Below are 26,769 nucleotides of genomic sequence, written 5' to 3' on the forward strand. Positions count from 1 at the left end.
TCCAGAAAAGACTGTGATGAGGTGAGGAAGAACAAGAGACAGAAAGTGAAAAAGATTTCCCGTATGATCAAGAAGTTTGGGGGAAGGTGGGGCCGTTCACGATAGAGACAGCACTGGGGAGCTCTAGCATAGCTGGATATGGGTGGCATCTTAAGCTGACCTCTGAAAAGAATCAGCAATGAACCTCCAAGCTGAACTAACAGAGTGGTAGGAAAGCCCAGAGGTGACGCTTGGGGAGCACACTGAGGCTAAATCCTTTGAAAAGAGGATGAGTTGGATGCCCTGTCCCTGCTTCCTTCCCTGATTCGAGGAAGGAGTCCTGAGGATAGAGACACTAGCAGTCCACACGGTGTTTGACTCTAAATGTTCTCACTGAAGGTCAGAGGCACATTTGTGCTTTTGTTGATTCCCTGAGCATAGTGTTAAGAGAACGTGGCTGGAGAAGCAATGTGGTGAGTTGCTCATCTCGAGAGCACGTTCTCAGGCCGCCGTTTTCTTCGGAGCGCATCGTCCTACTGCTAAAGTTCTTGAAGCCTTCTTTGGGAAGAAGTCAGGGCTTGTATGGTAGGGACTGTGTGCGCTCGTTAGAGCAATGACGCTTTTCCTTAAGAGGGAGGCGAGCTTCAGATAACCCCTCAAAGAGGCTGGATACACACATGGCAGATGTGGAACAGCCTAGGCTTCAAACTCTCAGATCTACCTCTGTAGGGAGTCGCTTGATGCGTGTGGCAGGACTCACCCTGTATTGATCATGGTAATGAGGGGCTGTCATGTTAAATCCAGGCAAGTTCTAAAAAAAAAAAAAAAACCATTTGGTAGGTGTTCTTCCTAGCCACTTTTAAGTCGTGTGATTAAATAGTGATCCTAGAAGTCTGAAACATGACATCTTGCCCTTGATTTAGTAGTTGGAAGAACAGTACTTATCTATGGCAGAAGCCTGGCTTGGAATTCTCATCTGTCTTTGTAGCTTTATCAGGCATCCAGTAGATGTCAGTGCTACAGCCCGTGCTTGGTTTTTAGGCTTTACTGAGTAATGTCTACAGGGAGGCTCTGTTTGGGCGGTAGCATTAATCAATGGTCTAGTGACAGTTCCTATTACTTGGCTGCTGTGTAGAGTATTAAATCAAATAACCCGTTTGAATATGTTTTATGGAAGTAGTTTCCTTTATTAGCATAAAATCCAGAAAATTTCCAACCAGATGTTTTATTGTTTCACATAGAGAAACTGTAAAATTTATATAAAGTATGCATTATTTTTACTCCATTAATGCTACTTAGATGCTCAACTTCGAACATGAAAACAGGACTTAGGTAATCTGAATGAGTTTTACTCAAATTTATGCCATCAAGTATATGGGTTTTATTTTTTCTAAAATTCCCTATCAATCTCTTATACCAACTCAGTGACCTACAAGTCTATGAAATCTGTTTGTATAACATTAGTATCAGATGCTCCAAGTTAAGGGCTCACTCCCACAATACTGCCCCCACTTCAGACACCAATTGGAAGCCCCAGGCTTCCTACACTTCCGACTGGTTCTAAAGTTACTGGGACCTTATTCTATAACTTGACTAGTTGACATACCAGCTCACAGAATTCAGGAAAACATTTGCCTTAAGGCTGCAGACTTAGAAAGGCCAGCCAAATGAAAAATGAATAGGCAGTAAATGTAAGGGGCTCTAGCCCCCCGCTAGCAGCCCATGGAATCACCTATTTGGAAGCTCCTTTATCCTGTTTAGGGTTTTTGTGGAGTTACACACACACACACACACACGACTGATTAACTATTGGCCATTGGTGATTAACTCATTTTGGAGTCCTAGCCCTCCTCAAGAGTTCCTTGGGATCAAGGGATTAAAAGTTCTAAGACTGGTTCCCCCTTGAGCAACCAGTTTCTCCAATTTTGAGTCTTATCTACAAGTCCACAAAACTTACTTATTAACATAAACACAGACATGGTTGAAAGGCACTTGTTGCCACAACAAAGCTCTGTTTACCCAGACAATTTTAGAAACTCTTGTGCTAAGAACTAGAGACAAGATACTTGCTTCTTCTGACATAATATCCTGGTTTATTTCTGGTCAGTTTTTCAAACTCTGTGCTCACTTCACGCATAACTACAACCTATAGCTCTGAGATATCCTTGTAAGCCATCAATGGATGCCCTCTGAGATATTTTATTAAAAGCTATACCCAAAAAAGGTGAGGGAACATCTATCTAATCTCTTGTTCTGAAGAAAGGCCTGTTTGGGAGCTGGGATTAATTAGAGTAAGTAGCTAAAGAGTAAGTCAAAGGACATAGAAGGTCATTTCCCTCTTGGTCACCATGTCAGGTGGCAGAACAGCTCCATTCCACATGGTCCTTTGCTGCTCTAAAGATGTGGCTGCGGCCAGGACGCTGGGAGTTCTAGCCAGCAGTAGTGAGAAAGGAAGCACAGAGCAAGCGTGCTCGCATCCACAGGGACACGAATCGAGGAGGTGCACATCGTTTCACTTGTCTGGTTGTTAATGCTTAGTGACATCATCGCCTCTAACTTCAGGAAGAACGGAAAAAGTGTGCGTGTTCAAAGAGAGGGAGAAGAGAGACTGATGGACAACTATGGTACTTTCAACTCAAGGGTGAGCCATTTGTCAGTTTAAATGGTAATGACCTCTGAGCGTGGCTCTCCATGTCCTTTTCAGGAGGTACACTCTGTGTACAGAATTCTGGCGGGGATTTTGAATATTGGCAGCATTGAATTCGCAGCTATTTCCTCTCAACACCAAACTGATAAAAGTGAGGTACCTAATCCAGAAGCTCTGGAAAACGGTAATTGATGCTTAAGTGCTTCCTTGTCAAAGTGCATGTGTCCTCTGTGTCCACAGCTTTTCAAGCGTCTGTAGGATACGGTGCAGCTGTAACTCATCTTCCTGATAGCTCCAGAATGTAACACTGGCCAACATTTCCCAGAAGTCATCCTGTGGACTATTACCCTTCATCCCTGGGCTGAGGGGCTGCTCTGCAGAACAGCAGTCTGTGATGAGTAACTTTACACAGTGGGTCTCCAACTTTGCTGCTTTTCAAAACCATTTACCTGTTTAAAAGAAATAGAAGTTTGGCCCTTTTTTGTATCCATGAAATCAGTATCCATAGGACAGAAAGCAGCATCTACCTGTTTTGTAAGTTCTACCAGCAGTCATGGTGGAAGAAAGGATAAGGATTGTTTACACATATAAAGTAACTGCTGGATACAATACCTCATAACTAGTCATAACTAGTCATAACTAGTCATAACTAGTCACAGTGCTTGGGAAGAAGAAACAGGAGGACACAGGACCTGAGGCTAGCTTAGGCTACAGAGTCCATGTCCCCCAAATAATTGACTAAAAACCTTTGGGCCAATTGATGGTGGTGACACACACCTTTAATCCTAACACTCAGGAGGCAGAGGTAGGTGGATCTCTGAGTTCTAGACCAGTCTGGTCTACAGAGTGAGTTCCAAGTGAGTCAGGGCTACACAGAGAAACCTTGTCTCCAAAAACCAAACCAAACCAAAGTAAAAACCAAACCAACCAGACCAAACCAAACCAAATACCTTTTTGTGTTATTTTGTATCACTCTTATTTAGGGCCTTTACTATCCCATGTGTTTGTGACTGTTTATTCTTGCAATTTATTTGATAAAACACCATGTCCTCTCCCCAGTCCCTCACACCTTTCCTTACTAAATACTTGTAGGGACCTTTCAAAACAGTTTTGGAGTTGTGCTGTCCAGCACAGGTGCTTCTTGGAGTCAGGGACCTTGCTTGTTTGTCTTGACCATGAAGCACAGTATGAAGAACAGAGCCCTGCACACAGTGGGTGCTGTAGTGCTGACTGGCATGGGCTGTGTGAGGGGTAGCCACATGTCTAGGACCATACTCACTCTGTGTTCCAGCTGCCTGCGTGCTCTGCATTAGCTCCGAAGAGCTTCAGGAGGCCCTCACTTCCCACTGTGTGGTCACACGAGGGGAGACCATTGTCAGAGCCAACACAGTGGACAGGGCTGAAGACGTCAGGGACGCCATGTCTAAGGCCCTCTATGGGAGGCTGTTCAGCTGGATTGTGAATCGAATCAACACACTCCTGCAGCCAGATAAAAACATATGGCAAGTCGTCCCCGCCCCCCCCCCCCCCCCCGGAAGCAGAGGCCTAGAGTGATCACTCATCTACTGGTGTCCCTTAGAGTTTGCCTTAGACCTACGTGGTTTTTCTTTAGGCAAAGGTCCCCCTCTTTCATCGTTTAGAGCATCAGTGGGAACCAGGAGAGTTGAAGCATTTACTCCTAAGAGAATGACTGAAACCCATTGCAGGGAGGAGGCTTAGCAGGGAGCTGGATAAACCAGGCTTATGTCTGATGTCTACAGCTTCATCAGCTGACCAGTCTGCCAATTTTCATCTCTGTGAAAGCGAGGTTAACGTGTCCTCCTCGGGGTATTTTTAGAAATAACTGATACATTTTGAGAAAACTTTAAAGCTCAGACTTTCTCTTGTTATTGTTATTATAACCCCTTTCTCTCTCCCGGCCTTTAGTCTTTTTCTGTATTGTAGAGGAATAAACAGAGTTAAATTCTGAAGTCTCATTAGAAGCAGGTTACAGGGGTGGGTAGATAGGAGACTATGTAGCCAAGGCCCCTTTGTGTGATCTGTATAGAAGCTTCTGAGTAGATTTTTGTTCTGTTCTCTCTCTCTCTCTCTCTCTCTCTCTCTCTCTATATATATATATATATATATATATATATATATATATATGCAGGGTCTTGCTCTGTAGCACAGGCTGACCTTGAACTCCTGACAATCCCTGTCTTAGCCTCCCAAGTGCTAACGTTACAAGCATATGTCATCATGCCTGACTCTGAGCATGATTTTAAAGAATTCTATTTTTCAGCAGGCCCTTGCCCATGGGCCTGAGGGTGTTCGATGCCCCAGTGTAGGGGAATGCCAGGGTGGGGGAAGACAGGAATGGGGGGCACCCTTATAGAGGCAGTGGGAGGGGGTCTCCCAAAGGGGAGACCTGGAAAAGGGAAAACACTTGAAATGTAAATAAGGAAGACATTCAATTTAAAAAAAAAAAAAAGAAATCTGCTATAAAGCAGAGACAAATTTAAAAAGAAGAATTCTCTTTTTAAAGGGTTCTATTTATTTTCATTTTCAAAAGAGAATAAAGGAATTTTATTGTAAGTTTCAAGCTGTTGTCCCTGAGGAGGTAGGTGGCATCTTTCCCTGTGTGGATCTAGGTGTTGGTAGACATGTGGACTTGTATTCTCGTTGTCTTGGGATAGACGGACTTCTCCTGGTTTGTTTTCCTTCTCTCTCACAGTAGTGCAGAGGACAGGATGAATGTGGGCATCTTGGACATTTTTGGCTTTGAGGATTTCCAGAGGAATTCCTTTGAACAGCTCTGCATAAATATTGCCAATGAACAGATCCAGTACTACTTCAATCAGCATGTGTTTGCTCTTGAGCAGGTAATGGTTGACTCTGAAGCTAAAGCAATGGGGGGGGGGGGGTAGGGGGCGGGAAAGACTGCCAGGCTGCCCACAATTTGAAGCAAAAACCTGGTTAGTCAGTCTGTTAAGTAAAAGGCTACAGAAAACCACTGGCAAAATAGTCCTGTCAAAATGAACAGTCAAAATTTAGTCTGAGAGGGGGAAAAAAAAAAAGGTCCTGATTTCTCTGGAAAGGTATTTTCCCTCGCTTGCATGGAGCTGGTGACAGGCCAATTATTTAATCCTTGATTCAAAATTCTTCCATGTATATTGTTGAGTATGTTTCATTCTCTCCTATTTTGACTACAAAAATAATGGTGTCCAAAATGATACAAGGTGACCCTGAGCCCATACAGGGGTTCTTAGAAGCCATATTCACCTTCATCAACTCCCATTGTCTCTGCATCTGATCCCCAGTAATGGAGGGGTGTCTCCTGGAAGGAAGAACAGATATTCTTGAATCCCCAGACATGGAAATCTACTCCCCATGCAGTTCAATGGTAAATTTGACAGTCTGAGTGCACAGAATTAAGGCTGTGATGCATAGATTCTTCTGCTATATGGCCCAAACACACCCAGTCACTCACATGTCTCAATATGGCCAGACCCAGGAAGTCCAGGCTAAAATGCCCAGTGGTACTGAGGCCAGTTTCAGGCCAGAGGGTCCCGGTCCGTTTCCCTCCAGATGGAGTACAAGAATGAAGGTGTCGATGCTGTCCTCGTGCAGTATGAAGACAATCGCCCACTCCTGGACATGTTCCTCCAAAAACCCTTGGGCCTTCTGGCACTTCTGGATGAAGAAAGTCGATTTCCCCAAGGGACAGACCAGACCTTGGTTGGTACGTACCTTCTGAGAGTGGAACTCGGTAGTACAAGGCATTAGGTGGACGTGTTTCAAGCTTTAAGGAGTTTACCCATCTTACTTCCGACACTTGGCGGGTTGTAGAAGTGTGGATTTTGGTGTGCCAGAGAGATGGTGTGGGGGTTAAGAGGACTTGCTGCTCTGGCTGAGAACACAGTTCAGTTCCCAACTCTCATATTGGGCAGAGTACAACCGGCTTAACTCCACTCACGGGGGTTTCTACACCATCTGACTCTAGCATCCTCACATATACAGTGCACATAGGAACAAGCAGGAACACACACATACACGTAAACACAAATTTAAATTTAAAAATTGTTTTTAAATGAATGGCAGTGTCTTGGTAGAATTTGTGGCTTAAATCTATCACCACCCGCAACCCTCCAGATCCTCCTGTTCCTGCCGGCATAAATAATGTTATTTCCTTATCGTCTTAAATCTCCCTCTCCCTTTAAAATATCCTTACATGCATATGATGTGTTTGGACCAAATCTGCCCCTACTCATCCCTGTTCCAGTTCTTCCCTTAGTCCCTTCTACCACTACCTTCCCTCTTCAATATTGTGTGTGTATGTGTGTGCCTGTGTGCCTGTGTGCCTGTGTGCCTGTGTGTGTGTAACCCCTCCTCTCTCATGATCTCTAAGTCCATGTGTGTGCCTGCATTCCTGAAGAAAACTGGCTCCTCCTCTTCCTAGTAGCCATCCTCAGCTAGAAGGGGGACGTCATGAGTCCCTCCCATGCTGAGATTTGGGGTCAATTTAATCTAGTACAGGTCTTGTGATCTGTGACACAGACATAGTCATAGGTTGTATGTTGGAGCTGTTGTGAGTTCATGTGTGCGACTGCACTGTCACGTGCAGCAAATACGGTTTTCATTCCAGTCATCTGCTCCCTCTGACTCTTTCCACCCCTTCTTCTGCAATGATCCCTGAGCCTTGGTGTGTGTGTGTGTGTGTGTGTGTGTGTGTGTGTGAGAGAGAGAGAGAGAGAGAGAGAGAGAGAGAGAGAGAGCGGGGGGAAAGATCCTACTTAGAGATGAACACTCCAGTCTCTTCTCTGCACACAGATAAATTTGAAGACAACCTACGGTGTAAGTTCTTCTGGAGGCCCAAAGGTGTGGAACTCTGTTTTGGCATTCAGCACTATGCTGGACCGGTAAGAGGGGTGGGACTTATAGGATCTAAGAACAACAAAATATCCCCGTGGGGATGCTCACAAAACTGTTTGCAGGCTTCACTTCTTGATTCTAATTGCATTCCCCAAGTGTCCTCACTGGTGCTGTTTATAGATGTAGTGGCCTGTAGGGCTACAAGCTGCTTCCTGCTCCGAGGGCTGGCCCAGAACTGACAGGAACCACAGTCTTTGCAGGGTTTCATGGTGGATGTTCTCATTCTGAAGTCATTTGGAGCATAGCTGAAATCGGATGGTTGATAACACCTTAGGGCTGGATTTTAGCACGTTCGATGTGTCTATGGGCTACTAGAAATGTCTAAATATATTTAGATGGAAACATGATACATAAACAATGGGAGTGCCAGTTCATGTGTTAAAAGCTTACCCTCTGGATGAGTGAGATTGTGTTTTCACTAGACATTTCTATTCTTTCTAGGATCAGTTTCTCTCTGGTTGGTGAATTTTTTGCTGAATTTATTTACCATTGATCTTAGTTAGGGTTACTATTGCTATGAAGAGGAACATGGCCAAGCCAACTTTTACCAAAAAGCTTTTAATCAGGCACTTTCTTATAGTTTCAGAGGAGGAGTCAGTGATCATCATGGCAGGGAGCATAGTGGCAGAGAGAGAGAGAAAGAGAGAGAGAGAGAGAGAGAGAGAGAGAGAGAGAGAGGAGGGAGAAGGGGCTTGGCATGGGCTTTTGAAACCTCAGAGCCAGTGACACACCTCCTCCACTAAGGTCACGCCTCCTAATCCTTCCTAAACAGTACCCCAAACTGGGAACCACACATTAAACCATATGAACCTATGGGAAGCACCCTCATTCAAACCACCATACCACTGCAGGGATTTGTAGAGTATCCCTTCAAATCCCTCTAGGTTGGATTCCCTCATTGCTGAGAACCAAGAACCACTTAGACTCTTTGAGTGATCACTCAGACCCCATGAGTGCTTTGAGAGGCAGTGAGGGCATCGTGGTCATGAGCTAAAAGCTGATTTGCCCCAGTATGATGACTGCCAGACCTCATTTGGCCCCTTGTTAAGCCCCCACTTGCCTATCAGTAGAATGGGAATAAGCATTTCACACGGGATGAACACTCAGTATTTTAGCAGTTTTTATAATATGCCATTTCTTCCATATGATCCTTTCTTCAAAGATACCTGGACAGGAAGCTAAGATAAATTGACCTGTCAAAAGTACAACTTCTTTCTTTTATCTGGTGCTTGGTAGTCAAAGGCTTTGTGTTACATGACAGGATGAGTTTATATCCAGTTGCCGGGCAGTGGCTCCTCAGACAGCCCGTCAGTGTCCCTGGCCACAGTCAGTTGCCTCTGGTAACTTGCACACGTTGCTGTCTGTCTTCTAGGTGTTATACGATGCTTCTGGGGTTCTTGAGAAAAACAGAGACACCCTCCCTGCTGACGTGGTGGTAGTCCTGAGGACGTCTGAGAACAAACTCCTTCAGCAACTGTTCTCAATTCCTTTGACCAAAACAGGTACCTGAGAACTCCCCAAAGCTTTAGTCCAGTGCCTATGTGGTGTCTTTTAGTCAGTGCCCAAATACTGTCATATGTGCACTGTCAACATCAAATTCCCCCCTTTTAAAGACTTACTTTATTTTGTTTTATTTTTCATGTCTGAGTGTTACCCCTGTGTGTATGCCTATGCACCATGTGCATGCCTGGTGCCCACAGAGGTCATAGAGGGAATCAGATCCCCGGGACAGGAGTTAAGGATGGTTGTGAGCTATGATGTGAGTACTGGGACCAAAACCTGAATCCTTTGCAGGAGCACCCAAAGGTCTTAACCACTGAGCCATCTCTCCAGCCCAACACTGAACTTTAACCAGGGTCAGGGTGCTGTTTAAATTCAAGAAAAGAACATGGCTATTTCTTTTGTAAATTAAGTCCTGAGAAGAATTAATCACACATAACACACACACACACACACACACACACACACACACACACATGTGAACACACAGAGAGACACACACATACACACAAAGACACATTCACAGATACACACATGCACATACAGAGACACAGATATACACATTCATACACACACAGTGGAAGTCACACACAGATACGCACGTGCACACACACACACGAACACACAGATACACACGTACATACACACACACACACACACACAGAGACACAGACACATACATACTCATTCACACATTCACACATACACACACACTTTCCACATCAGCTCTTACAATTCTCATCGTCTCTGCCTCCTTTTAACTCTCTTGATAAAACTGTATATAATCATAGACTTGGTTTACCTAGAATTATGGAGATGTATTGGTGTAAGATTCCAAGGAAAGGGTGTGTGGCACATCAACGGTCTTCTGACCAAGAGCCCTCAGAGATTACCTGGTCCAGTTCTCACCCTCTCTCATTCCCCTAAACAACCCGGAACATCTATGGCTTCACTTGCTGACAGACAGCTGAAACTGTCCATCTGTGGGTCCTCGTGCCAAGAAGCAGGCTGCTAGGTCCCCAGATGAGAGTTCCCAGATCAATGGATTCTCACTGGACCAAGCTCCTTTGATTCACCTGGGATCCAGCTGTCTCTGTCTGGGCCACAACAATCCTCTTCTCACAGCTCCTTCCTTTTCCTAAAATCATTGGCACCCATGTCTCTCACCTGGGACCTTTGCAAGGTAGGATGGAACTGTCGCCATGTCTAATTTATAGCTGAGTATATAAATGATCCAGAGTAAGTGAAAATCCTGCCTAAGAGAGAACAAAAAGCTAGTCTACATACAACCTGTGCCCCTCTTGACTTAAACAAGTAACTTAACATCCTTCAAACATGCTTCCGTGGTACCCAGTGCCCACTCAAAGTCTGCAGCCAGCTTGCCCTGTAGATGCTTCTTGGCTGCAGCCAGGATTAATTCATGTGGATCCCCGGGATCCCGTGAACAGCTGTGGGCAGAGCTGGCTGGTGCTCCCCTCTGGAGTTCAGACTCCTCTGCAGCTGGCTTCTGGGCAGAAGCAGAGATAATGCCGTTATTAACAGGGCTAATAGTCCCTGAAATAAAATTTGTCCGCAAGACTCTTCTTCAGCTGGCATTTGCACTCTCCTATAAACATAAATAATGACTTGTCAAACCTGTTCGTGGTTTTGGAATTTACTCTTTCAGCTTGTGGCTGAAGGAAAAAAAATAAGTTCATAGTCCTGAGCACTAGGTGGCTCTATGCAGAAAGCAAAGCTCTGCCTTGAGCCTCCTGTCCTTCCCGGAGTCTCCCCAAAGCAGGAAAGAAACACAGCAGAGCCTTTTCTAGTTCTTGACTTAAAATTTTAATTCGTCTTCCAGAGAGCTTATAACCTTTCTGAATTGTGCCTGGAAATGGAAGCTCACATCATCTAGGAGTAACAAAAGTGTGTGTGTGTGTGTGTGTGTGTGTGTGTGTGTGTGTGTGTGTGTGAGAGAGAGAGAGAGAGAGAGAGAGAGAGAGAGAGAGAGAGAGAGAGAAAGGGAGAGAGACAGAAGGAGAGAGGAAACAAACGTGATATCCTAGCAAGCTCCTCTGTGATTCTGAGCTGTGCACGATGCTGTTTTTTTTTTTTTGAATTGTAAATCCACTCTTCTTCAAATTTTGAATAATATTAAAAGCAGCATGTAAGTGTCAAAACTAAAAGGCAAGAGTATTTGTCTGCTTTCTGGATTTATTCATGCAAAAATGCATTCAGTTAGCTGACACCAAAGTCTTCTGGTAACAAGGTGCCTACTGAGACAGCAGGAGGCTACAGCAGAGTTAGTGCGGTGTGTCAGTAGAGAAACTAGAACCTTTTTCCTTGTGCCTTCACTTTCTGTTTTGAAGTGGTCCCCAGTTTACTACCTTGTAATGATAATCGTCCTCCCACCTTCATTAAAAAGTGTTGCTGTGTCTTGCATCGAATGGCAGAATGTTAATGGGGCTTTTAAGATCTGAAACATCTATCACCATCTATCCTCTGTCTGTCTGTTTTTCTGTCTGTTTTTCTGTCTGCCTGCCTGCCTGCCTGCCTGTCTGCCTGTCTGTCTGTCTGTCTGTCTGTCTGTCTGCCTGCCTGCCTGTAATTGTAGTATAGCCTTTGAAGAGAAGTCTCTTTTTTTCACTGAAATTGAAAGCATTTGTTTCAGGTGTATGCTTGTCTCTTTGAAGGGGTGGAAGTGGCTAGACATTGCTGTGAGAGACAAAGAAGGCCCGGTTACTCTGGCAACATAATTCCAGTGCTTGGAAACCCATTGTTTATGTCATTTTATTTACCCTGCTTCAAAACTTAAATGAATGGCTCATTGGTTAAGAGCACTTGGTGCTCTTGTAGAGGAGCCAAGTTCCGTTCCCAGCCCCCATATGGTGGCTCAGAACTGTCTATAACTCCAGTCCCAGGAGATCCCATGCCCACTTCTGACCTCCACAGGCACCAGGCACACACACAGTACACATACATACATGTAGGCAAAGTACTTATCCATATAAAATAAAATAAATAAATCTTTTTAAAAATACAGCAACAAGCATTGCAAGGGTCAGCCTAGATGGTCCTGGCCATGCTTGGATGCTCTGGCTTCTGATCTGAATGGTGGACCCCTGGACACTTGCTTCATAGTGGTCATTATGCAGTGAACTTATGCTTTGCACACTCTTCTGAGCACTTTCTATTTCACAGTAATACGGGCTTTTGCCGAAAGCTAAGGAACACCCCTTAAAATTCAAAGGAAAATTTTAATTTCATTATCAAAGAATTCCTTCCAGCTAAGTTCCGGTTTCATGGGAGCTAGAAACTGTCTTTTACTTCCCAAGTCAGGCATCAGCGTGCCCTAGACTGGCTTTCTTACCCTTTCAAGGGAGCCTCTTCTCTGGGCGACCTGGAAAGTAACACTCCCTTAATTAGTGGCTATAGAAAAGATGTGTTGTCTGAGTTCCTTATTACGGTCAAAAAGATCAACACTTGACTGTGTATAACTTTGATAGCTTTCCATGACTTTAACAAATACCCAGCGATAACCAATTCACAAAGAGAAAAGTTTTACTTCTCACAGTGTTAGGCGTTACAGCGCATGGTCAATTGTTTCTGCTGGCTTGGTACTGGGGTAGCACCTAGTGGCAGGTTTGCCTGGTGGAGCAAAACCGTCTTTGTCTTGAGAGAAAGAAAATGGCCAGGTTTCCATCACTGCCTTTAGGGAGACACTTCCACCAATCTGAAGAGCTCTCACTAGTTCCTGCCTCTTAGAGGCTTGCATCTCCTCCCAGTAGTACCAGGGCTGGAGACTGTGCCTTGACACATGGGTCTTGGGGGGAGACTTTCCACAACCAAGTTACCATGGTAACTGCCATGTGACATCAGAGATAGTAATCACCCAGCATTTCCCCCAATGCTTCCTTTGACTTTCCTGTTCTCACTGACTATGAAAGAGACTGAACATGCAGAGTGAAATAAAGCCCCAGGGCGCCAGGAGACAGGGCCACTCCTGTGTTGTCTAGCAGCAGCTAAGTCTGGTGAGAAAGATAGCGGTGCTAGAGGGTGCTCTCATCCCAAGGTTCTCATCCCAAGGTTCGCAGTCAGCACTGGATAAACAGAGGCAGCCACAGTCAGCATGGATTCTCTTCCTTTTGGCCTGTTGCCCTGACCATGCTTTGGCCTGCAGGTGGACTATTTCAGGACTAGTAAGTGTTATTGCACGGGGCTCCTCACACCACAATGGACAACCAGATCTATGCGGTAAACATGTTGGTCTACCTCGCAGTGCTATTCTGCCTTGTGTGGTCATGCTGTGTGCCTCTCTGCTAACACTGAGCTGCATGAGATATAAGACAGAGCTTTCTGTTCCACACATGTGTGGAGCATATATCCAGCACTCCAATGCTCCCCACGCCATCCCTCCCCACCATACCTTCTTTCCTTCCACCTCCCCTGCCTCCCAGTTAGTCCTTCAAAATTCAACCCCAGTTTCACTTCCTGGGGGAATTCCGGGATGGGTGAAGTGGATCCTCTGGAATGTGAGCTGCTGGAGATGATGAGGGAAGGGCATCACCTCCCCCGCAGCTGCTGGAGTGGAGCTGTCGCAGTGAGGCTCTGTGCTGCCCCAGAGCCATTTGTGAATGGCATTTCCTGGTAGTCGCAAGAGCGCTTGAAGCACACATCAGAAATGTGGATGTTCTGTGATTTACTGTGCTGGCTGCCAGCCTGCCGGAGCCTGGGGTTTCTTTTAATAAACTGTGAACGTCAGAAGGAACTCCACTCAGAAAGCCACATTTGCAGTCTAGAGAGAAGTGTAAGGCCGCTAGCACTCACCAGGAAGGCAGATGTGACTATAGTCACTCTGGCATCTGCAAGTGATTTTGGAGCCTCCCAGGGAGGAGGGAAGCATGGGGTCTTCCCTGGGGGCCCAGGACAGATGGTGCCAGGAAGCACCAGAGCACAGGAGTAGAATGTCCTGGAACCATGGCCTAGGCTGGTTACGCCTGGGTAGACATGAGCACACACCCCAGATTGTTGCGCGCGCTCAACAGGCCAGGAAGAACGATGCTGCAACAGGATCCTTCTGCACACGTTTATTCAGTCCTGTTTCTTCTTGTTTATATCTCCCTTGTTTTTATATCTCCCTTGTTTATATCTCCCTTGTTTATATCTCCCCTGTTTATATCTCCCTTGTTTATATCTCCCCTGTTTATATCTCCCTTGTTTATATCTCCCTTGTTTATATCTCCCTCGTTTTTATATCTCCCTTGTTTTTATATCTCCCTTGTTTTTATCTCCCTTGTTTTTATATCTCCCTTGTTTTTATATCTCCCCACTAATAGTAATCCTCTCTTGAATAATAATCCTCCCTCTAGCCTGGGCCTCTCACTCTTTTATACTTTCAGTTCCCATCCACGCACAGCAGGCCACGCCACCTCACCAGGCATGCAGCTTCAGCTAATCAGGGCAGCAGGGGCATATCTCCACCAAATTGGATTCACCTGTATCCTGGTACACCTGCGCAGCACTCAAGATGTTTGTGTCTTATATGAGGAAGTCAGGTGCAAGTCATATGACTTAGCTACAGTCCCTGGCGCCTTTGGGACTGCCGCCACACCCGCTCCCCACAATTCCCCCTTTTTTCTTTTTTGGCAGAGAGAATGTCTGTAGATAGCCCCCCGCAGCCATGCCCCTTACCCGTCCTTGGGTGACAAACAGCATTGGTTTGATCCCTGTCTTAGGTTGGTGACATGCCCAGGGAGTCTTATCACTGACTACCTCTCTATTATGCCAAGCCACACCTGGGGAGATTGTGTTTTGCTTGCGGCAGGTGCATCAAAGGCCAGGATGTTGATTAATCTACAGCCAGATCTTAATTGCTACAAGCAAGCCTCATGGGTGAAGGTAGAGGTCTGATCCCCAGTGTGCAAGCATAGGGGCCCTACACAAAACCATCTCTTAGGCTCATCACCCAGAGAGGTCTTGGCCAGCTCCTGTGTCGTTTTTCCTGGGGGAAGGGAACTAGGACACTGAACCTTCATGCAATCAGACGTGCCTTCCACAGGATGCCAACAGCAAGCTATCCTCTGTGCAGTGCTTAGCCTCGCACCCCACGGCATAACGCAGCATAATTTCTTTTAGAGCGGCAAACCGAATCTGAGGAGATTGTCCCGCCTCCACTGCAGCAAAAGCCTACGCTACCATGGCGAAAGTGCGGGCCGCACACTCTGCACCTAACACATGTGCCAAACACAAAAAACACACACACTATAACAAGCATACATCCCAGGGCTCTCATCCCCGCTCATCTTCCCTGAAGCAAGGGATAGATGGCCAGCGGGGCTATCTCTTTAAGGGGAATTCAGGGATCAAAAAGCGTGGAAAAATTTGAATGTCATGTCGAGCTGGTATCGGCTTCTGGAATACCGAAAGGATCTCTCATCTCGGCTCCATCCTTTGTGCTTGTGGGATCATCTACCACATCCACAGGGGCAACTGGATCAGGAGCCTCATTCTTGCAGCGTCTCACCAATCTCTCCGGCACCCAAAGAGGTTCTGTCTGGTCCTGTGGAAACACACAAACAGACCCTCTCGCCCACGTCAACACCTGATCCTGTCGATCCTCTCCAAATCTCCGGACAGAAGGTCCACCTACAGGTGGCTGCTGAGGAGGCATAGGGAGGAGGCACAGAAGCTAATTCGCCTTCCTCCTCCACCTCGGCTCTTTTATTTTGTCCTTTCTGTCCACCTGATTTTACTGTGTCTTCTTTTTCCTTTTTCTTTTTAAGCCCTTCTCCTTTTCCGACATACTTTCTTGTTGCTCTATAAGGATTTTCTGACCTGTCTTGACTGCCTCTTGATTCAAACAGTAACAGAGTCCATATATCAGAACAAACAAGACCAAAACTATCAGACCTACCCACAAAGGGTCAATGGGAGAAAAAAGCATAACTACACAGCGAGGATCTATTGATCACTACACTGAGGTTATCATAGTTCCTTAACTTGTCCCCAAACCAGGAACCTTAACTTGTCCCAAAGCCGTGAACCTTATCTTTACTTTGTGCCTGCTTCCTGGCAACTTTATACTTGCCTCTATTTTATCCGAGGTCCTTCCCAAACTCCTGGGGTCGCAAGTTTCACTCACTGTGAACTTACCCTGCCGGCAACCACTGACTGCTGAAAGTTCTGAACTCGGTGGGGGAGTCGGTTCCCCGTACGGGCCACCAATTGTCGCATCTGCTCTCGACCAGCAAGAACGATGCGACCACCAGTCCTTCTAACAGCAGTTTATTCAGTCTTCATCTTTCTTCTTTCTCTTCATCAGTACCGTTCCCCAGCTGAAGAGTTCTGAATCCACGCCGGATCCTTCTCAACAGTCTGTTTTACGGGAACCTTTATCAACCCCTTCTTCCCCGTTATGCAGTTCTGAATCCTCCCTGTAGCAGGGGGTCTTCGCTCATGCCTGAAGATGTTTCTTTTCCCGGGTTTCCGCACCAATTGTTATTAGACGCGTTCTCACGACCGGCCAGGAAAGACGCAACAAACCAGAATCTTCTGCGGCAAAGCTTTATTGCTTACATCTTCAGGAGCCAGAGTGCAAGAGAGCAAGCCCGCAAGAAGCAAGAGAGCAAGCCCGCAAGAAGCAAGAGAGCAAGCCAGCAAATGGCGAAACCCCATCCCTTTTTAAGGAGAATTATCCTCCACCTAGGATGTATTACTCCCTGATTGGCTGCAGCCCATCGGCCCAGTTGTCATCACGGGAAAGGCAGAACACATGGTGGGAAAACTGCCCCTGCATGTGTGCAGACTATGTTTACCACTTAGAACACAGCTGTCAGTGCCATCTTATAATGGCAAATGTGAGGGCGGCTCCTCACAGATCCCCCTTTTCTTTTAATAAGAGCAATAGGCCACCCATATTAATGAGAGTGGAGATAGAGGTCAAATCCCCAGTGTGCAGGTAAAGGAGCCATGTACAGGATTAGCTCTTAGGCTCACAGGCTTTTACCCAGAGCAACCCTGACCTGCTCCTGTGTCGTTTTGCCTGGAGAGAAGGACACTTGGACACTCAACCTTCTTGAAAGATGACATGTCTCCCTAGAATAGGCTCATATGTGCCGCAGAGCCTTTCTACTGCAGTGCTTAGCCTTGCAACTCTCTCGGGCTGCTGAAGCACACTCACTCTATCCCGTGCAATGAGACTAGCCTCATGGGATATAAGAGCTGAGTGGCCAGCGACCTATTGCCTAAGCATAGATATATCAGGGGAAGCTCCATGTTCTAGTCCTGCAAGCGCCTGGGCAATAACCACCTTGTCTCTCCTAGTTTGGGCCTTAAGCTTACAGACCAATCAAAGAAGCAACACTAATCCACAGCAAAGTGTATCTTCAAATAATATTAATCCCACCCATTTTTTAAAGAAAGAAAATGCTGAGGAGATCCAATTGGGTAATCCTTTGGTCAGCGACAGGTCCAAGCGCGTGGAGTTGACCTGAAGTCTCAATTCCCGAAGGATCTGTTCAAATTCAGCCATCCAATTCTGTAACATATACTGAAAAAGACTTTTTGACAATTTAGCTGCCCTAGTAAATTTAACATACTGAATGGAAATAACACACAATCCCGGAAACTTTTGTTCACATCCCTGCTGAGTTATTTGTCATAATACATCTAGTTGTATCTGGACAAGATCTATGAGTTGATTAACCAGCATGAGACCTCTCTGTACTGGGTCAAATAAGTTCATTTGCTCATTAATGGCTCTGAGGTCATGGAGCAGTCTCCACTTTCCTGACTTTTTCTTAATTACAAAAATTGGAGTATTCCAAGGTGAGGTAGAGGGTTCAATATGGCCTAATTTTAATTGTTCCTCTACCAGTTGAATCACAGCTTCTAGTTTTTCAGAGGATAGGTGCCATTGAGGAACCCACACTGGGTCCCCTGTTTTCCATGGTATGGGTCGTGCTGCCCCAATGGCCGCTATGGAAAACCCAGACCCTGTCTGTCTTGGTTTCCATTAGGTAAGATAGGCTCTATCCTTCCCTGTTCTTGATGTCCTAACCCTTTTCCTTCTTTATAACCCATCTTTGCCATGATATTTTTTGCTTTAGTTGAATACCCTCCCGATGGGGCATTCTCATTAGACAAAATAAGGCCCAAATGGTGCATAATATCCCTTCCCCAGAGGTCAACCGGGAGTGGGAGCACATAAGGTATGAATTTCCCTTGCTGCCCTTCAGAGGATTCCCACGTCAAGGCAATGGAGCTTATAGTGGGACATGATTGATATCCTAGGCCCTGTAATGAATGAGATGACTCTGTGGTGGGCCATGCTTTGGGCCACCAATGTGTAGAGATTATACTTTTATCTGCTCCGGTATCAAGGATGCCTTCAAACTCTTTTCCGTTAATCTTAAGGCGGAGCTTAGGTCTATCATTTAAAGATACAACCAAATAGGCAGAATCATTTCCTGAGGAGCCCATTTTCTTTATCTCAGGTCCTGCAGATTTCTCCCTGGTATTATCAGGGAGGAGCAGCAGCTGAGCTATCCTATCTCCTTTACTAATAGAAAAAACGCCCTTAGGGCTTGAGCACAGGACCTGTATTTCAGGGGAATGTTGACAATCCATAACTCCAGGGTGGACTACTAAGCCCTGCAAGGTGAGTGAACCCCGGCCGAGAATAAGGCCCATGGTTCCCGGGGGCAAGGATGGTATAGGCTCCACTGGCACCGGCTGAATACTCATTTGAGGCATTAATAGGAAGTCGGAGGCGGCACGCAGGTCCACCCTTGTGGGTCTTCCTGGGTCGCCTCTCTGACTGCTTCCTGGGTCCTGACAAACCGGTTCCCATATCTTTGAGGGCCCTGGGACCGAGGGCCCGATGACCCGTTTTTTGGCACATAAGCTGATTGACTATCAGGTGGGGGAAGGACTCTGCCCTTTATATCCCTCACAGAGCGACACTGGTCAGCTCTATGATAACCCTTGCCACACTTAGAGCAAAGAGTGAGAGTCCCTCCCTGTTTACCTGGAGCTCTGCAATCATATGACTTAGCTACAGTCCCTGGCGCCTTTGGGACTGCCGCCACACCCGCTCCCCACAATGATGCCCAGGCTTCCTGCAGTTAAAACATGTCCTCCGATCATTTCTGCCCATGGAGCATTTTTGGGATTGAAGGATGGCAGCCGCTAAGCCTGCATTGGTGAGAGGTCCCCCAAGCTCCCGACAAACCCTGAGCCAGTCTTGTAAACCTTTGTTCTTTCTTGGGGCTATGGCTGCTCGGCACTCCTTTGTGGCTTGCTCATAGATTAGCTGTTTTATCAGAGGCGCAGCTTGCTCTGACTCTCCAAAAATACGCTCTGCTGCCTCTGTCATTCTGGCCACAAAATCTGAGAAGGATTCCTGAGGTCCCTGGATTATCTTTGTTAACTGACCAGTGGTTTCACCTGCTCGAGAGAGCGCCTTCCAGGCCCTAATAGCCGTGGAAGAAATCTGGGCATAAGCTCCCCAATGGTAGTTTGTCTGATCAGCAGAATAAGCTCCCTGACCCGTTAACAAGTCAAAAGTCCAATCTCTCTGCTCTGGAGTCAAAGCAGCTGCGTTTGCTCGGGCCTGCGCTTGTGCAGCTTCGTGCCAAAGCGCTCTCCATTCCATATATTTGCCCATACTAGGGAGAGCGGCTTTTACAACCGTTTGCCAGTCAGCAGGAGTTAGTGCCATGCCAGCGAGCCTGTCTAACTGCACCAAGGTAAAATTAGCATTGGTTCCGTATTTACGAACCGACTCGGCAATTTCCTTAATTTGTAAGTATTCTACCGGAGCGTGGACACGCCCACCCTCGGCTCCTTCAAAGACCGGAAATGCCTGTTGTATTTTCCTTTGTTCCTCTCTGGGAATGAATGAGTCTGCGCACTGCCTCTCTGCGCACTGCCTCTCTGCGCATTGCTGACGCACTACGCAGGGCGGGGACTCCGCATAGGGCGGACCTTGAAGCCGACTGCCCTGAGGTTGAACAGTACGCTGGCTTTCGCCAGCCGCTTTTGGCTTTTTTCTTGACCAATTAGCTGGCTGGTAATGGGCTGCTTCTTCCTCCCAGTCTGTTTCCTCAGAGGAGGATTCTTCACCTGCTTCAGAGCTACTAAGAGCTGGCTTCCCGAGCCCATCCAGCGATGAGCACAGGCTCCTTTTCCTAGAGACCTCCGCTAATTGATCTTTCTTCTTTTCCCTTTTTCCTCTTTTTCTTCTAATCTCTCTCCAGGTATTCCTACCTAACCTTAACTTTTCCTCGGGTTCAAGACCCTTGGAAAGGCCTGTATACTTATTTTGTGTACCATATTTCCTCTTTGCTCCTACTCTCTCTCCCCGCTTTACTTCTGATAGCTTGTCCTGAATTTCATCTAGAATCCTCCCTATCTTAACCACTTGATAACATGTGAAAAGGAACAAAAGGGCTCCTAACACCAGAAAAAATTCAAGGCCAAACATATTCCACTTTACTTCTGATAGACTGTCTTGAATTTCGTTAGAAAGTTCAAGATCAGACTTACCTCGTAAAGCTGTACTCACTGGTACTCTCGTTCCCCAGCTGAAAAGTTCTGAATTCATACAGTTGAATCCTTCTTAACAGTCTGCTTTACGGGAACCTTTATTACCGCGACCCGCAGTTCTGGTTCTGGAATGAGGGATCTTCCTTGCGCCAGTCCCGAGTTTTTTCTCGTCCCGGGTTTCGGCACCAATTGTTGCGCGCGCTCAACAGGCCAGGAAGAACGATGCTGCAACAGGATCCTTCTGCACACGTTTATTCAGTCCTGTTTCTTCTTGTTTATATCTCCCTTGTTTTTATATCTCCCTTGTTTATATCTCCCTTGTTTATATCTCCCCTGTTTATATCTCCCTTGTTTATATCTCCCCTGTTTATATCTCCCTTGTTTATATCTCCCTTGTTTATATCTCCCTCGTTTTTATATCTCCCTTGTTTTTATATCTCCCTTGTTTTTATCTCCCTTGTTTTTATATCTCCCTTGTTTTTATATCTCCCCACTAATAGTAATCCTCTCTTGAATAATAATCCTCCCTCTAGCCTGGGCCTCTCACTCTTTTATACTTTCAGTTCCCATCCACGCACAGCAGGCCACGCCACCTCACCAGGCATGCAGCTTCAGCTAATCAGGGCAGCAGGGGCATATCTCCACCAAATTGGATTCACCTGTATCCTGGTACACCTGCGCAGCACTCAAGATGTTTGTGTCTTATATGAGGAAGTCAGGTGCAAGTCATATGACTTAGCTACAGTCCCTGGCGCCTTTGGGACTGCCGCCACACCCGCCACACCCGGGTTTCGGCACCAATTGTTATTAGACGCGTTCTCACGACCGGCCAGGAAGAACACCACAGACCAGAATCTTCTGCGGCAAAGCTTTATTTCTTACATCTTCAGGAGCCAGGGTGCAGGAAGCAAGAGAGCAAGAAGCAAGAGAGCAAGAAGCAAGAGAGCAAGCCCGCAAGCCAGCAAATGGCGAAACCCCATCCCTTTTTAAGGAGAATTATCCTCCACCTAGGATGTATTACTCCCTGATTGGCTGCAGCCCATCGGCCCAGTTGTCATCACGGGAAAGGCAGAACACATGGTGGGAAAACTGCCCCTGCATGTGTGCAGACTATGTTTACCACTTAGAACACAGCTGTCAGTGCCATCTTATAATGGCAAATGTGAGGGCGGCACATCTGGGTAGACATGAGCACACACCCCAGATCACTGCTCAGGGTCCGTCTGGCCTGGGGCTTCAGAGGTCTATAAGTTCCCTAGGGCCCCAGCCTCCATGGGCTGGGTAAGCTGGAGGATGAAGCAGAGTCCATAGCCACAGGAGAGACCCCACACTCTCCTGGCTCTTTCTCTGCTTGTTAATGGCTTTCAGTACTTGTCCATAAGGATCTGGTCTTCATTAGATTCCACAAGACCAAGAGGGTGGTACAGTGGGGTGAAGAAAGTAACTCTTGAAATTATCCACCTCCATGCCTTTAGGCTTTGGTTTCTCTTCTCCACGTACAGAAGTTTTAATGCTTCTTTCCTCTTTTCCTCTTAAAATTCTGTATGCAGCCTCTCCCACCTGATCAGCTAGGTTGTCTGAGAAGCCCCTGAACCAGGATCTGGCCCCAGCTTCTACTTCTGCTGAGGGACTTTGCACCAAGTAAAGCTTCAATTAGAAGGGACCCCTACCTATCTCCAGGTGTCAACTTAGGTCCCTGTGGTTTGAAATGTCAGTTGGATTTTCTTAGAGAAGAATGGAACATGTTAAGAAGTAAAAGGAAATACATAAAATTAATCTCAGTCACATATTTAATTCGTAGATGAAAATATTATTTAACATATAATCAGTGTAAAATGATGTCTTTTACGTTTTGGTAGTATCTTCAAACTCTCGAGTGTCTTTACACTTAAGGCACATCTCAGTTAAGTCCAGCCACATTTTACAAGCTCAGTGGCCACTGTGTGACTGGTGTGACTGTGGGGAATCATTGCCCTGCCACAGAAGCGCCTCAGACTTGTTCTCAGAGAGAAATGCAGACACATCAAGGTCACAGTGGTTCTCCAGGAGGAAAGGTCAGATGATGGGACAGAAGGGTGCTGTGGAGTCTCTTCTTTCTAAATGTATTTATGCTTTAAATTATATGTGTGTATATGAGAGTACACCATGTGTGGACAGGTGCCTCTGGAGGTCAGAAGGAGGGTGTCAAACCCCCTGGAGCTGGACTCACAGGTAGGTATGAGCTGCCCATTGTGGGTGCTGGGAGTTAAACTCTAAAAGACCAGCAAATGTCCTTAACCACTGAGTTGTCTTTTAGGATCCTTGTTTTTGTTGTTTATCATGTATGTGTGTGTATATATATAATTTTATATTCATATATCATATTTTATAGAACATATATGTATATAAATAATTTTTATATTTATATATCATATATTTTTATAGAAGATATATATGTATATATACTGATTTTTTTAACCATTTCCCAATGTGTAAGAGAAATTATTGTTTCACAGAGTTCCAGAAAAGTGTAACTCTTTTATGGCTTTCGTCACACATAGACATGTCTAGGATTTTCAATATGAAATGGTGCTTTTCAAAGCTTCATGAAATAAAGGAATTATGAGATCTGAAGGAATTCAAGATGAATGGAAGGGTGTGTGTGCCTGTGTGTGTCTCTGTGTGTGCAGGTACACTCGCTTCTGCATGTGCCGGAATGGATGTATGCGTCCCTGAGGCCAACATTGAATATCTTCCTTGATCTCAATAGCTTCCCCACATTTACTTAGTTGGTTGATTTTGGTTTTCAAGACAGGGTTTCTCTGTGTAGCCCTGGCTGTCCTAGAATTCACTCTGTAGACCAGGCAGGCCTCGAACTCACTGAGATCCACCTGCCTCTGCCTCCCCTGTGTATGCCACCGTGCCTGGCTTCCACCTTATTTTTTGAGACAGTGTCTCTCACTGAACCTGGAGCTTACTACCAATTCAGCTAGAATGGCCCCTCAGGAAGCTGCTGGATCCTTCTTGCCCCCCAGCTCTCCAGTGTTGGTACTACAAGCATACGCTGGCTCAATGGCTTTTATGTGGGTGGCCTTTAGTGACTGCCAGCTCCAAGTAAGAGATTTTCATGATCAAAAAAAAAAAAAAAAAAAAAAAAAAACGGGTATAATATTGATTATGAAAGTCCCAAAGCATCCTTACTACAGAAATACCTAGATGGATCTTACAGATCGTAATGTATTTTTGTATGCAAACATCTAAGGGTAGAAAGTCTGTGGTTCCCACTGAGACGCTGCAGATCTCCAGCCTTTCCCTCCTGTCTTCTTCATCTAGAACTCTCTGCCAATGGTGAGCTGAAATCTGCCTTCCAAAGTTCCTCTAGTATTCCCAGTTCTAGAGAGGTTTCCAATGCTGCCCCATCTTAGGAGAGAGAAAACAAAACAAAACAAACAAAGAAACAAACAAACAAACAAAAACAAAGCCCTTTGTGGTAGCGCACACCTTTAAACCTAGCACCCAGGAGGTAGAGGCACGCGGATCTCTGTGAGTTCAAGGCCAGCCTTTTCTACAGAGCAAGTTCTATGAACCGCCAGAGCTACACATAGAAACCCTGTCTTTAAAAAATAAAAAACACAAAACAGACAAAACAAAACCATAACCCAACCAACCAACCAAACATAAACAAAACCTAAAACAAGTATTAATAATGAGTTTCAAAAAGGGCCCTGATACTAGAAAAATTAGTGTATGTTGAGAGCCAGCTTCACCCCTGTCCACACCCTTATGAACATCCTCTGCATTGCTCTGAAATCCATTAGGGAAGCACCTTTGTATTTAGTGGCAGTTCAATTTAGGGCCATTTTGCTTTATTTCTTTAATGGTCCTGTCATGTATACCAAATATAGCACCTCTGATTTTTAAAATAGTCAGAAATATATAAAATAATTATTTCCATCTTTGTCTGCCAGCATTCTCATTCATAGAAAAGAAAAATGTTTCTGTTTAAGATGTAAGAATCCTTTTATTTTTCTATTTATTTTATATTTTCATAGCTCACACTGGAGGAAAGGTCCCACAGCCCTATAGTTTAGTAATTTATTCCACTATAAAATCTCTTTATAGTGTAGCTTTCAGCTCACTTCTCCCCACCTTCCTAAAAGCTAACCTCAGACCCCTTTAAGACAGTAAACTAGAAACAAAGGCATTGTAATTTTATTGTCTCTACTTAGCTACGGATCAAAATTTCACACTCCACCCCATCCCTCAGGAATCTGGGTCATGTTCATAGAGTCTGTATTCTTTCCCTTCAGCACCCAAGACCATCTTCTAACAGTCTGGTCCATATGTTCAATACATATAAAGTTAATCGCTTTGCTTTGGTCCCAGTATGTGCAAAGCGAAGCTGTAAACCCCAGCTGTGCAGAGTAACAAAGTAGCAATTATGAACTTTACTGGCTTGCATATGTGAGAGGTCCCTAAATGAAATTAAATGTTGCTCAGCTGAACTGGAGGGTAGGAGGCTGGGAGAGAGGACCACTGAGATTTTTAAGATCCAATATTAATAGAATGGGGTCTCTTCTTCACACCCCACAGGGGTAGTTCAAATTATAAAGACAGCAGATGAACTCTCTTCTAGTTGACAAGGTTTAGCTCAAGCATGCCGACTGATTTCCAGGTACTCACTGGGACCTGCATTTGGCTGATGTGATTTTTGTCTGTAAGTGGCCCTCCCCAGTTCAGATCATCTGTGGGATACGACCAGTTCCAACAATTTCATCAGCCATTCGGTGGTTTGCTTATAATATCAAAATGCCCGAAACAACCAGGGTTAAATTCAGACAGGGGAGACACTGGGGGGGGGGGGGGTGTCTGGTAATTGCTTAGCTGCTCAGGGCTCTGACCTTGAGCTTTCGGACCTTGTGCCTCAGTTTCCTTCTTTGTGGCCTTGTTGTACTAAGTAATTACTTTTAGACCCTTAGCCTCATGTCAGCAACATAGTAAAATACTTAGTAAATACTGGTAGTTAAGTGAAGAAAAGTAATCTAATTTCCGCAGTTATTTCCTTATTCTCCAGAAATTTTAAAGCAAAGTGACGTTAAACAATGCTATAAATTCTGTGTGTTGCTGGTAGTTTATGATTTCTAGCTTTTAAAAGGTGCACACCTTCAAAAGATAAACAGGGAAATAATAATGTAAGCTCCCAACCCTTAAGTCCTCAATTTATTTAATTCTTATTTCCTAATTAATTGTCCAGCTCAACATTAATGACCCCAAGGCAATAGAAAAAAATGGATCTTCCATAAAACTCTTCTTAGCTGGAACCCTTAATTGATAGCCTTTTCATAACTCCCAAAATGTCTGATGGAGAAATGATGACTTGGCCATGTTTAGCTTCAACTAGCACTTGACCAACCGGAGCCCCAGAGGTCTCACGTGGCTTCCTCCCATCGATCTCGGGGCTGCCAACAACACCTGCATCTCTGCTGCATTTCAACCGTGTTAACCATAACCTGAACAGGACCACTCGCTTCCCCAGGCACAGCCAGCATCTAGCCAGCTCTCTAGATGATCAAATCCGGGTAGTAAAAGCATGCAACTGGCTCAAGCCTTCTTCTTAAGTGGCAGGTCTGAGACAAACCCCAGGTGGTTTGACTATGGATGTCACATGTTTAACCACGGCCTCTCTGCCACGCAAGCATCTCACAGCCCAAGCAAAGGATCTGAAATACAAAAGCAGGCCCAGAGACCAGCAAAGAGCTCAAGACATGTGGAGGGAAGGGAGAGGAGCTTGGGGTTCTGAGGACTTGGAGTGCCTTGTAAGTAAAATTCAGCGCCACACAATTCATTCATGTGTGCACTCACACACATTTATTGTTTGCTCTGAGACCCACACACACATATATATAGATGAATGCTGGGCATAGAACGAAAGTGAATGGATTTAGTGCTTGCCCCAAGAACCTTAGAAGACAAGGGAAGTCAGAGGCATCATGTTAGTTAGTTGCCTGAGTAGTTTTCCATGTGGCATCATTAAGGAACTTTTTTTGTCTTTGACAACATGTGCATTGGTGTTTTTGTCTGCATGTATGTCTCTATGAGGTTGCCAGATCCCCTGGAACTGGAGTTACAGACAGTTGTGAGCTGCCTTGTGGGTGCTGGGAATTGAACCTGGATTCTCTGGAAGAGCAGATGGTGCTCTGAAGTGTTGAGTTATTTCTCCAACCCCA

The 26,769-nt window shown here is 45.5% G+C and overlaps 1 protein-coding gene across 12 annotated transcripts in view; it reads left to right on the top strand.

Moving 5' to 3' along the window:
- Myo3b (myosin IIIB) overlaps positions 1-26,769 on the top strand; it is a 390,070-nt gene that overhangs the window by 209,928 nt on the left and 153,373 nt on the right. For 10 of the 12 annotated variants that reach the window (NM_177376.4, XM_017319039.1, XM_006499745.4 and 7 more), the window contains 6 exons: positions 2,684-2,810; positions 3,918-4,128; positions 5,340-5,487; positions 6,194-6,347; positions 7,436-7,524; positions 8,910-9,039. In NM_177376.4, coding sequence (NP_796350.2) covers positions 2,684-2,810; positions 3,918-4,128; positions 5,340-5,487; positions 6,194-6,347; positions 7,436-7,524; positions 8,910-9,039 — 859 coding nt within the window. Of the gene's footprint in view, positions 1-2,683; positions 2,811-3,917; positions 4,129-5,339; positions 5,488-6,193; positions 6,348-7,435; positions 7,525-8,909; positions 9,040-16,337; positions 16,376-26,769 lie in introns of those variants that run through there. The other 2 variants (XM_017319045.1, XM_017319038.2) reach the window with 2 other exon arrangements.

This window comes from Mus musculus, chromosome 2, assembly GCF_000001635.26.
Source record: "Mus musculus strain C57BL/6J chromosome 2, GRCm38.p6 C57BL/6J".
In the NCBI taxonomy this organism is placed as follows: Eukaryota; Metazoa; Chordata; class Mammalia; order Rodentia; family Muridae; genus Mus; species Mus musculus.